The 12,680-nt window shown below is 39.6% G+C and overlaps 1 protein-coding gene across 1 annotated transcript in view; it reads right to left on the bottom strand.

Moving 5' to 3' along the window:
* Nucleotides 1–12,463: 12,463 nt before the first annotated feature.
* sc5d (sterol-C5-desaturase) overlaps nt 12,464–12,680 on the bottom strand; it is a 5,211-nt gene continuing 4,994 nt past the window's right edge. Inside the window, 1 exon segment of the mRNA NM_001200399.1 lies at nt 12,464–12,680. This exon segment is cut by the window's right edge and continues 340 nt beyond it. Coding sequence (NP_001187328.1) covers nt 12,619–12,680 — 62 coding nt within the window. The 3' untranslated portion in view covers nt 12,464–12,618.

Genomic DNA, 12,680 nt, shown 5'->3' with positions numbered 1-12,680 from the left:
GCAAAAAGAATTTTACATTTTAAAAAAATAATAGTTATCATAAAGAATGCATTTTACTTTTAATTTAATACTGCCCTGATTAAGCTATTTCATATAACAAGACCCAATAATAACTTTACACAAATGAACCAGTTTGAAGTTTCCATACGTTTGATTCTGAATACTGTGTATCGTTACCTGGATGATCAACGACTGTGTTTATGTTTTGTGATAGTTGTTCATGAGTCCCTTTTTTGTCCTGAGCAGTTAAACTGCCCACTGTTCTTCAGAAAAATCCTCCAGGTCCTGCACATTCTTTGCTTTTCCAGCATCTTCTGCATATTTGACCCTTTTCCAACAGCGGCTAAATGATGTTCAGATCCATCTTTTCACACTGAGGACAACTTAGGGACTCGTACACGACTATTACAAAAGGTACAAACGTTCACTGATGCTCAAGAGGGCAACACGATACATTAAGGGGATGTAAACTTTTCAACAGGATGATCGGCGTAAAATTATTATTATTGTTTTGTCTTCTGGGAAACATGTAAATATCTTGTGCAGCTTCTGAAGGGCTGTACTAAATGTATATATTATTATTTTAATATTGAATGCTGTATGGCCGTGCAACCCTTCTCAATAATCAATGTCTAAGTGTAACATCATGATATAGTCTGTGATTAAAAAGTAAGACAATTATTGTTAGATGTGATTTGTGATCGTGGTTTCTTTGTAAGAGAAAGAATCAGATACACATCAGACTAAGATGCACATGCTTTTTCATTTTCATGTTTTCCAACTCCATGATTATAACCATCAAAATTTGATGCTTTTGATAAAGATGCTTTATCACAGTCAGTCATTCAGTCAAACAATATTTTTTATAATAATCAACTGCACTAGTTGATGAAAATAATATGATGATTGTGGAAAAATAAAGGATTTTCTTAAAGTCTGCCTAATTAATTTGAAGAGAAATCCATTCTCTGGAGAGCACATCGGTAAACAGCGCTGAATATATCATTATGAGCCTCAGCCTGGTCTGTAATTAAAAGATAGTGGCTGGAGTTGCCGCACTGACAGCTCTGTTTAGTACAGCGTGCAGCGCCATCGATCCTAATAAAGGGTGCAGATAATTTCAGGTAGACAGGAATTTAATGATTAATTTCCTCTTTGGTTTTCTCATGATCATAATAATGCGTTAGACAATGTGCCGTTGTTGTCCACATAGCATTTACCCCTCCTGGCATCTGAATATTGCGACGCCAGTAAGTGAACTTTTAAATTATGTGTTCTTTTACCTCAGCGAGCTGCCAGGATACAAATGAGTCACAAAGCATCCCACGCGATCATGCACATCCACCGTATAATAAACCCATTTCACCCAGCATGAAATAAAAGACCATTTTCAAGTTCAGTGATTGGGTTCATAAACTCTCTCTCTTTCTCTTGCCTTCTCTCTCTCTCTCTCACTCTCTCTCTCTCTTTCTCTTGCTCTCTCTCTCTCTCTCTCTCTCTCTCGCTCTCTCTCTCACACACACACACACACACACACACGCAAACACACAGCATAAAGCCAAGTCAAGTTGATTTTGAAATGAAATAAACTGCTCACATTACCATACAAGAAAATCAATAATTAAATTAATGCATAAATTAAACAGCAAATTGCATAATTCCCCCATCACTCATCGTTATCATTACACAAGTTCACATGCATATTCAGCTTCATTTACAAGAAACTATACTAATAATTTTCAGACACACATCAGCTCCTTTCTATCAGCAGGGAATTGAATGGCATGCAATATTTGGAAGCGTGTCAAGTCAAGATCATGACGAATGAAAACATGGGTTAAGGAAAGAAATCCAGTGCACAGGAACGCAGCCAACACACACACACGAAACATGGCAGTTATGACCTGTCAGGTTCACACTCCTGGCAAACATATTCATCTGAGGGCATACACACTCAGTTGCTAGCAGGGATGCACAAAACATTTTCGACCAAAAAGAGACAAACGTTTTTTTAAGCAACAAAATGAACGTATACTGCACAAAGACTTCTCCAGCTGGAATTCACCATTTGAAAGCACAATATGCACACCATATAGAATAGTTTTATTTGGTATTTTAGTACCAAAAAATACCAAATAGTAGTAACAACCTTTCTGTGTAGTAAAACCCACCCCAATGAAAAAAGTGAATACATTTCAAAAGAGGGAAAGGATGATATATATATATATATATATATATATATATATATATATATATATATATATATATATATATATATATATATATATACACATACACACCAATCAGGCATAACATTAAAACCACTGACTGGTAAAGTGAATGATTATCTCGTTACAGTGGCTCCTGTCAAGGGGTGGCATACAGTGAGGGAAAAAAGTATTTGATCCCCTGCTGATTTTGTACGTTTGCCCACTGACAAAGAAATGATCAGTCTATAATTTTAATGGTAGGTTTATTTGAACAGTGAGAGACAGAATAACAACAAAAAAAAATCCAGAAAAACGCATGTCAAAAATGTTATAAATTGATTTGCATTTTAATGAGGGAAATAAGTATTTGACCCCCTCTCAATCAGAAAGGTTTCTGGCTCCCAGGTGTCTTTTATACAGGTAATGAGCTGAGATTAGGAGCACACTGTTAAAGGGAGTGCTCCTAATATCAGCTTGTTACCTGTATAAAAGACACCTGTCCACAGAAGCAATCAATCAATCAGATTCCAAACTCTCCACCATGGCCAAGACCAAAGAGCTCTCCAAGGATGTCAGGGACAAGATTGTAGACCTACACAAGTCTGGAATGGGCTACAAGACCATTGCCAAGCAGCTTGGTGAGAAGGTGACAACAGTTGGTGCGATTATTCGCAAATGGAAGAAACACAAAAGAACTGTCGATCTCCCTCGGCCTGGGGCTCCATGCAAGATCTCACCTCGTGGAGTTGCAGTGATCATGAGAACAGTGAGGAATCAGCCCAGAACTACACGGGAGGATCTTGTCAATGATCTCAAGGCAGCTGGGACCATAGTCACCAAGAAAACAATTGGTAACACACTACGCCGTGAAGGACTGAAATCCTGCAGCGCCCGCAAGGTCCCCATGCTCAAGAAAGCACATATACATGCCCGTCTGAAGTTTGCCAATGAACATCTGCATGGTTCAGAGGACAACTGGGTTTAAGTGTTGTGGTCAGATGAGACCAAAATGGAGCTCTTTGGCATCAACTCAACTGGCCGTGTTTGGAGGAGGAGGAATGCTGCCTATGACCCCAAGAACACCATCCCCACCGTCAAACATGGAGGTGGAAACATTACGCTTTGGGGGTGTTTTTCTGCTAAGGGGTCAGGACAACTTCACCGCATCAAAGGGACGATGGACGGGGCCATGTCCTGTCAAATCTTGGGTGAGAACCTCCTTCCCTTAGCCAGGGCATTGAAAATGGCTCGTGGATGGGTATTCCAGCATGACAATGACCCAAAACACACGGCCAAGGCAACAAAGGAGTGGCTCAAGAAGAAGCACATTAAGGTCCTGGAGTGGCCTAGCCAGTCTCCAGACCTTAATCCCATAGAAAATCTGTGGAGGGAGCTGAAGGTTCGAGTTGCCAAACGTCAGCCTCGAAACCTTAATGACTTGGAGAAGATCTGCAAAGAGGAGTGGGACAAAATCCCTCCTGAGATGTGTGCAAACCTGGTGGCTAACTACAAGAAACGTCTGACCTCTGTGATTGGCAACAAGGGTTTTGCCACCAAGTACTAAGTCATGTTTTGCAGAGGGGTCAAATACTTATTTCCCTCATTAAAATGCAAATCAATTTATAACATTTTTGACATGCGTTTTTCTGGATTTTCTTGTTGTTATTCTGTCTCTCACTGTTCAAATAAATCTACCATTAAAATTATAGACTGATCATTTCTTTGTCAGTGGGCAAACGTACAAAATCAGCAGGGGATCAAATACTTTTTTCCCTCACTGTATATGAGGCAGCAATATGAGGCAACAGTCAGTTCTCGAAGTTGATGTGTTGGAAACAGGAAAAATGGGCAGGATCTGAGTGAGTTTGACAAGGACCAAATCGTGATGGCTAGATGATTGTGTTAGAGCATCTCCCAAATGGCAGGTCTTGTGGGGTGTTCCCGGTATGCAGTGGTTAGTACCTACCAAAAGTGGTCCAAGTAAGGATAATCAGTGAACTGGCGACAGGGTCAGGGGCACCCAAGCCTGACTGATGTGCATGGGGAGCGAAGGCTAGCCCGTCTGGTCCGATCCCTCAAAAGAGCTACTGTAGCACAAACTGCTGAAAAAAGTTAATGCTGGCTCTGATAGAAATGCGTCAGAACACAGTGCATCACAGCTTGCTGCGTATGGGGCAACATAGACGCACAGCGGTCCGGCCCATACTGACCCCTCCACCACTGCAAACACCTACAATGGGCACGTGAGCATCAGAACTGGACCACAGAGCAATAGAAGAAGGTGGACTGGCCTGGGGAAGACATGGCACCAGGATGCACTACGGGAAGAAGGCAAGACGGTGAAGACAGTGTGATGCTCTGGGCAATGTTCTGCTGGGAAACCCCGGGTCCTCGCATTCATGTGGGTGTTACTTTGACACATATAGTACCACCTACCTAAACATTGTTGCAGACCAAGTACACCCCTTCATGGCTACAGTATTCCCTAATGGCAGTGGCCTCTTTCAGCAGGATAATGCACTCAGTGTCACACTGCAAAAAGTGTTCAGGAATGGTTTGAGGAACATTAAAAAGATCTCAGGGTGTTGACTTGGCCTCTAAATTCCCAAGAACTCAATCCGATCAAGCATCTGTGGGATGTGCTGGACAAACAAATCCAATCCATGGAGGTTCCACCTTGCAACTTACACTTACGGGATTTAAAGGATCTGCTGCTAACATCTTGGTGCCAGATACCACAGCACACCTTCAGAACTCTTGTGGAGTCCATGCCTCGACAGATCAGAGCAGTTTTGGCAGCACAAGAGGGAGCTAGATGGTATTAAACATATATTAAGAGTAAAAACAGGTGATGTTTTTTTCATATACACAAATTATATATGAACACAAATGTTTTTTTATGAATATTTCATACACACTGCAAAAAATTACATCTTAGAAAGTGGAAATACCTTGAATATAGTTGAACTTATCTTGTATTTCCTATTATAAGTTTACAATAAACCAAATAAAAGATTTTTAGTAATATGTCTAGAAATATGTGTAATGACCTTACATGTGGTTTATTGTAATCTTTTAATAAGAAATGCTATATAAATGACTACATTCAAGATATTTTCACTTGCCAAAATGACTGATTTTTTTGCAGTGCACTTTGCCTTTGAATTCTTACTGTGTGTATATATATATATATATATATATATATATATATATATATATATATATATATATATATATATATATATATATATATCCTTCCAGATAGTCCTTCACTAATGAACTTCACCCATTTCTACAATATAGTTGCCCTTGTCTGGCCCATCTGTTGCTCTGCAGTTTATCAGGTGGCCTCTCCCTCATCCATCAACACACAGGGTCCAACGCAGGACCAGTGCTGACCAGATATTACGTGGGTGATGGCTCATTCTCAGCACAGCAGTGACACTGACATGGTGGTGTGTGTGGTGCTCGTATGAGTGACTCAGACACAGCAGTGTTGCCTTTTTAAACACCTTAGTGTCACTGTTGTGTTGAGAAACTGAAATAATATCTGCTCATAGGTGCTCCTGTGGTGGTCCCTTACCAAACTGCATGACAAACTGCATAGCAACAGGGGTGTAATCAGCAAACTACACTTCCTACGGGGTTGGTTGTATCGTTAAGGGTTTGGACCCATTATTATAGAGAGAAACATTATATTCATAAAATATACAACCTATTTTTTTTCACCCCCTAAGAGTGTATAAATGCCTCCATCTATATAGTAGTTTATCTGATAAAACTGGAGATTGTTTGTATGTGTATCTCAGGAGTGTAGGATTAACATTCTTACAATACTGCTGCAACCTTTTTAGTTTAGTTAGAAATGCTAACTCCAATGTTTCTATGTATAACTGGGAAGACTGCATGAGCAACATTCTAATAATGTTATTTTAGCAAATGTTTTAGAGCATTACAACTGAAATCTACTAGAACCTGTTGAAAACAGATGCCCCATATGTAGAGCGATTTAAAGAAATGCTTTCTAATCTCCATATAAATATCTCTTCATCGAAAAAAATAGGACAGGATATAATGCTGCATTCGTCTTACTTCAAAAGTGTGACTTCCCTTCTTTGGGAACTTGTATATACAGCACTATATAGCTACATTTACATTTATGGCATTTGGCAGATGCATTTATCCAGAGCGACTTACAGAAGCGCTTTGAAGTCTCTATCAGTAAACACATCCTGATACTGTTTGTTTGCTTAAGTGTTAATTTAAGTACTTCAAGGGGAGGTAGGTCTATAGACATCGTTTGAAGACCGCCAGTGGCTAAGCTGTTCAGACATCCAAGGGAAGTTCATTCCAACACCTACTATAGGAGCCAGAACAGTGATGCATGCCTTCCTTGTACCCTGAGAGATGGTGGCACCAGTCAAGCAGTGCTAGAGGATAACCTCCACTCTTCTGGGAAGGCTTTCCACTAGACTCTGGAGCGTGGCTATGGAGATTTGTGCTCATTCAACCACAAGAGCATTAGTTAGGTCAGGAAGTGATGTCAAACAAGGAGGCCTGGAGTGAAGTTGGTGTTCCAGTTCTTCCCAAAGGTTTTCAGTGGGGTTGAGTTCAGGGCTCTGTGCAGGCCATTCGAGTTCCAATTTTGGCAAAGCATGTCTTCATGGAGCTTGCTTTGTGCACAGGGGCATTGTCATGCTGGAGCAGGTTTGGGCCTCTTAGTTCCAGTGAAAGGAAATTGTCATTTCTACAGTACACAAACACATTCTATACAAGTGTGTGCTTTCAACATTGTGGTAACAGTTTGGGAAAGACCCACATATGGGTGTGATCATCAGGTGTTCACATACTTTTGGCCATATAAAGTGTAACTTGTTTAAAGATAAGAGGTGCTGCTTTGTTTACTGTTGAGGGGGCTTTCTTGTTTGTTTGTTTTCCTAGTCAAAGGTCAAATGCAACATAAGAATACTGTCAAGCTAAAACCTCGTTAAACAGGAATAATGCTGCATTTGACTAAAGGTAAACTCGTCATTTCCAACCTCCAACTTGGAAAAGACTCAAGAATACCACCAGATTTTCTACCCAAGATGGTCTCTTCAACCCCGAGTTCAGCAAATAGCGTCAAATCAACGTGGCTGCTCACAGCATCAGCAGTAAACAAAGTAACAGCTTACATTTAGCTGTGTTATGCAGTATAAATAAGTATTTGCTTTAGCTCAAACAATAAATCAATAACACTGGTAATACAGTTAGGGGGGGCATGGTGGCTTAGTGGTGAACAAGTTTGCCTCACACCTTCGGGGTTGGGGGTTCAAATCTCACCTCCACACTCGTGTGCGTGAAGTTTGCATGTTCTCCCCATGCAGGTTTCGTCCCCAGTCCAAAGACATGTATTGTAGGCTGATTGACATTTGTCTGTAGTGTGTGATTGTGCCTTGTGATGGTTTGGTAGCCCATCCAGGGTGTCCCTTGCCTCATGCCTTGAGTTCCCTGGGATAGGCTCCAGGCTCCCCACGACCCTGTGTAGGATAAGCGGTACAGAAAATGGATGGATGGACTATACAGTTAATTGTTTTGAGGAGGTAAATATGCATCACTCAATCACAGTTAGCTGGCTAGCTTGTTGCTATCAAAAGATGAACATGGAAGTGTCCATAGTTAAATATAAACATATTTACTGTGCTTCAGGGTAGAATTTCCTTTTGTTCCATGAAGAGGTAGGTCTTCATTCTTAATTTGGAGACAGCCAGTGACTCAGCTGTTCAGACAGCCAGGGAAAGTTTATTCCAGGACAGAGAAGAGTCATGATGCATGTTCTAATAACATCAGCTGGCGATGTGGTGTGATGAGTCTGAGGACTGTTGGACAGCCTGTTCTATCTCAGCTACAGCCAAACTGAACCTCTCATCGAAAATGTGCACAGCTGTTTGTGCTCAAGATTAAAAGCCTGTTCAAACCCAGGTGTCTTTGTGCCACAATGGTGAAACGTTGAGGAGGTCATTCTCGATCAATTGATGGACTTGTGCAGATTGTGCCAATTGTATGAACACTCAAGTGTCTGTCAGACTGTACAGCCGTCCCCCAGGAGAGTAGTGTTGATTCAGGCTGCGGTTTTTATGTAAATGTGTTCAGCCCGAGCCTTTGTGAAGTGTCGGGAGTCGAGACCTGTTGCCATAGATACAAATTAAGCAGCCTGGATGTTTTCATTTGGCTTATGGTGGTTTTCACAGCTGTTATCTTGCTGGTTTTATTCGAACAATTAAAAACACAGCTCGTCTGATTATGCCTTTATTTATCTCTTAAGGCACATATGTACAATATAATAAATAAAAAAAAATTCAATTTTCGGTGAAGCTCTATAATAAAAAAGTACACCCCAAAGAAGCTGCTTAAATTTGAAGCAGCAGGAGGGAATAGACATGTTGAATATGTTACTCTGAGGTCGATTAACAAGAGCAAACATACACGCATTCAAAACTGAAAGGTCTCCCTGAAAGAAAGAGATGTGGACCTGAAAGCGTGCAGATTCAATCAGACAACGACAAAAAATAATTCTTGATTCCACAGCACCCTCTACTGTTTAATTACGGAAGAACAAACACACTTGTAAAAAATAATAGCATTTACAACATTAAATGTGCAGTTTATACTGTTAAAAGTGTTTCTAGATTTATAATAATAATAATAATAGTAATAATAATAATTTAAAAAACAACAACATAATTTCAGAGAAAACAGAAGGATTTTTTTTTTTTGAAATGCAATGGACAGGAGTATTTTCTTCAGTGTCTTCATGTCTGTTTACATATTTCTGGAATGGAAATTAGCTCAGGTTTCACCTTTAACTTACAAGCTACCAGCAATGTCAATTCTTTGATTGCAATTTGCCTCAGAGGCAGCAGGAGGGCTGTAAAAAAAAAAAAAAAAAAAATACAAACTGCTCCTTTAAGGTGTAGTTCAGAAATATAATAAAATTCTACCATGCATATATAAGGCACGATCATTAATGACACCATGATCAATATAACGCATTAAAATAAGCTTTTTATTGGCAATATAAATTTTATCATACTGAAACTCTTCACTCATTCACACATACTCGACCTTTATCAAAAAGAGAAAAAGCATGTTCGGCTCTTTGTAGCGTTTTTTGTTTGTTTTTTTGTTTTTTTACAGGATGAAGAAAGATTAATGAGGAACCCACATGCACAAAAAGGTGAGAAATTCAGCTGAATATAAGGAAATGATGAAATACACTAGAAGCATCAGAAATGTCAGCTGTCAGAAATATTTAAATGGTATGATTCAGGCAAAAATGAATAATTAAAAATTAAAATTCCACTCATCACAAATGTAGTCCATGAGTCAAAACCTGGTGATTGGTGTCTTATGTTTGCTTTTTAATTTTGCACTGGAGCTACGAGACTAATTTTGCTAATAAGTAATGGAAGCCTATAGCTACCGGTTTAGCATCATTTTACCCACCCACCTCCAACTGCGATGAGTTTTTCAGTATCACAAAGTAATGCTGGCCCAAATTTAGCCTATTACCCAAAGACACTTAAAATTCAACATAGAAGCAAATACTCACATATGTAAACCCAGTTGGAGATAGAAAAAAAAGACACCAGCCGTGAGTGAGAAGAAGCAAGGGTCCAGATTTTATTTCCACCTCATGAGATCCACACCAATGAGAATTCTCAGAAGAGATCTGACACCTGGAGCTCAAGCTCCAGTATTTATACTGTATTTACACAGTAAATAACCAATATATTTTAGAAAGACTATGATATCAATACCAATAGGGTTAAAAAGAGCTCATCTACATTACCATGATGTTTTGAAAGAGGACTTTCTGACTACCATTAGGATTGAAAGTGGGAGAGAGAGAAAACAATTTAGAGAGACCTTGGTCTCACTATTATCTTGCGGGGGGGGGGGGGGGGGGGGGGGGGGGGGGGGCAACTTGACTCAGCTACCCTTATAAATGGCTCTTCATGGTTCTCTCTTAAAATCAAGGCCCTCGTCCACACCACGCCCGACCCCTCCCCACGAGACAAGAATCTCCACCATCTGAACCACGAGTAAGTTTCTTTTACATTTTTCTGTATTTCTAGTTTATAATTTACTTTCATATTGGCTCTATATCTCTATTTTATATATGGTTATACTGCTTCCAAGTGGTTTACTGTACTCCCTACTTCATAATATCATTATATTATCCTTCTAATATCCTACTACTCCTTATATTATCCTTATAATATCTTAATACTCCTTTTTATTATTCTTATAAAGTTATAATGATATGTGTGTGCGTTGGGGCCTTTGGGTGTGTGTGTGTTTGAGAGAGGGAGAGACAGAGTGTGTGTGTGTGTGTGTGTGTTATGTCTGCACGCCCGTCCTTGACTGTGTAAGAGTGTGTGTGTTAGCTATGTGTGTGCGTTTCCTTAACTCTCTTTCTCTGTGACTAATAAACCATAGTGTGTTAATCTTAAAATGTGAATCCAATTCATCAATATCCGCCTAATACCGCTTGTGTGTGTCTAGGTGCCCGTCATTTTTCCTTCTTTCCTTTATTGGAGGGGCTGGATTTGGATCTGAACACTCTATCAGCGCGCATCTCACAGCTGACATCGCTGTGTTACTTGACGTTCTTCGCAGCCCCTCTGGAAATTTAAATGCGGGGTTCCTCCCACCTCTCAGATACAGAATCTGCCCCATGAATGTGTGTATTGACGCCTCTACACAGACAGACCCTCTGCCTGACCCTCCCTCCAGCTTTCAGTCTGAGGATGATATCGCCTTCTATGATCTGGGCTCTGACGACCATTCTTCCCTCTTCTCACCTGTCAGTCCGCCGTATTCTCAGTATTCTCCTTATTTCACCCTTGCTGGCTATCCCATGTCCCCAGGACGCACCCCATTTTCCACCCCCCACCACTCTCCCCAGGACCACACACCCACCAGTCCCGTGAATCCCCAATAAAACCACACATTACTCATACTAGGTCTTCCTCGTGTTTATTTCATGTAATTTTTATCCACAACAGTGACTTGTTAATGTTTTTTATGAAAAGGTTGTTATTTTTGAAAAAGGTGTATATTAGAAGTTATTTGAATGATAGCATTAATCACCATTTGATTTGTATGTAATTTCCTTGTTATTCTATGAAACTACTTACACTATATAGTCAATGGTTTGTCCACACCTGACCATAACACTCGTATCTGCTTTTTTTTATTTTAACATCTCATTCCAGATTTACACTCAAGTTCTTCGACTCCAACTTTGGCAAACCATGTCTTCATGGAACTCGTTTTGTGCACAGGCGCACTGTCATGCTGGACCAGGTTTGGGCTGCTTAGATCCACTGAAGGGAAATCTTAATGTTACAACATACAAAGACATTCTATACAATTGTGTCCTTCCAACTTTGTGGCAACCATTTGGGGAAGGACCGCACATGCGTGTAATGGACAGGTGTCCACATACTTTTGGCCATATAGTGTATGCACGAATGGTATTACTAAATCAAATGATCTATTTTCACTCTAATGTGTTATGATTAAATTTTGCAGATTGCACGATGCTAAACCTGTGGATAGAAATGTGCCTCAATTGTTAGCAACAGCCTCTTTATAATTAGAATGGAAGACTGAAGATTTACATTCAAGGATGAAGGGTAAACCATGTAAATTTCACTTTGGCTGAATTGTTCCTCTAACAAAGTTTTTATGCCGTGGACAATAAATATTAATTGTATGTGCAATGAACATTGACATTGTATGTGCAATAAATGTAGTTATTCGTAGTGCTGTACTTTCAAAGTACATGTTTGGCTATATATTGAAGGGAAAAAAAAAGTGGAATTAATGAAAGGCTCCTGTATTCAACAATATATACTGCTTTGCTTTTCTAGGGAATTTCTCTTGCTCAGGGATTGATCTGGAGCTTTGGTTCTCAAAACAGGATCCCCAAAAGTGTCTGTGAAGCGTATCTAAGGGGTCTGTGATGCGTATCTAAGGGGTCTGTGATTTTAAAAATAACATCAATTTTTTTTTATATAATTAATTTCGGTATCAGTTTTTAAAGTTAATAACATGTTTTCCTGGTTGCTTGAATTTAATGGGTCTAAAGAAAAAATTATTCTGTAACCCAAAAACATGCAGACCTGTAATAATAAACCTAAGCAGTTTTAATACAAATGTTCTGAGAGTTTGAATCCAGTCAATTTTTTTTTTTTTTTTTTTTACAGTTAAATGGCTGCAAATCGTTTGAGAACCTCTGCTGTAGAAGATTAAGAGCATGTTTCGTTGATGCAAAAGACACACCTTAAACAATAAAATGCTTGTTTAAGCATATCATTGTTTATGAAGGAACAATGTTGTTGACGTTGGCTACTCTTCTTTACTCTTCGTGCACCATTAATGAACTCTTTAGGTTCCTGATGCACTCAAGCGGCCCTTTCC

The sequence above is a fragment of the Ictalurus punctatus genome, chromosome 18, assembly GCF_001660625.3.
Source record: "Ictalurus punctatus breed USDA103 chromosome 18, Coco_2.0, whole genome shotgun sequence".
NCBI lineage: Eukaryota > Metazoa > Chordata > Actinopteri > Siluriformes > Ictaluridae > Ictalurus > Ictalurus punctatus.
Note: the sequence above shows the minus strand (reverse complement) of the source record. Positions and strands in the feature narration are given on the sequence as shown.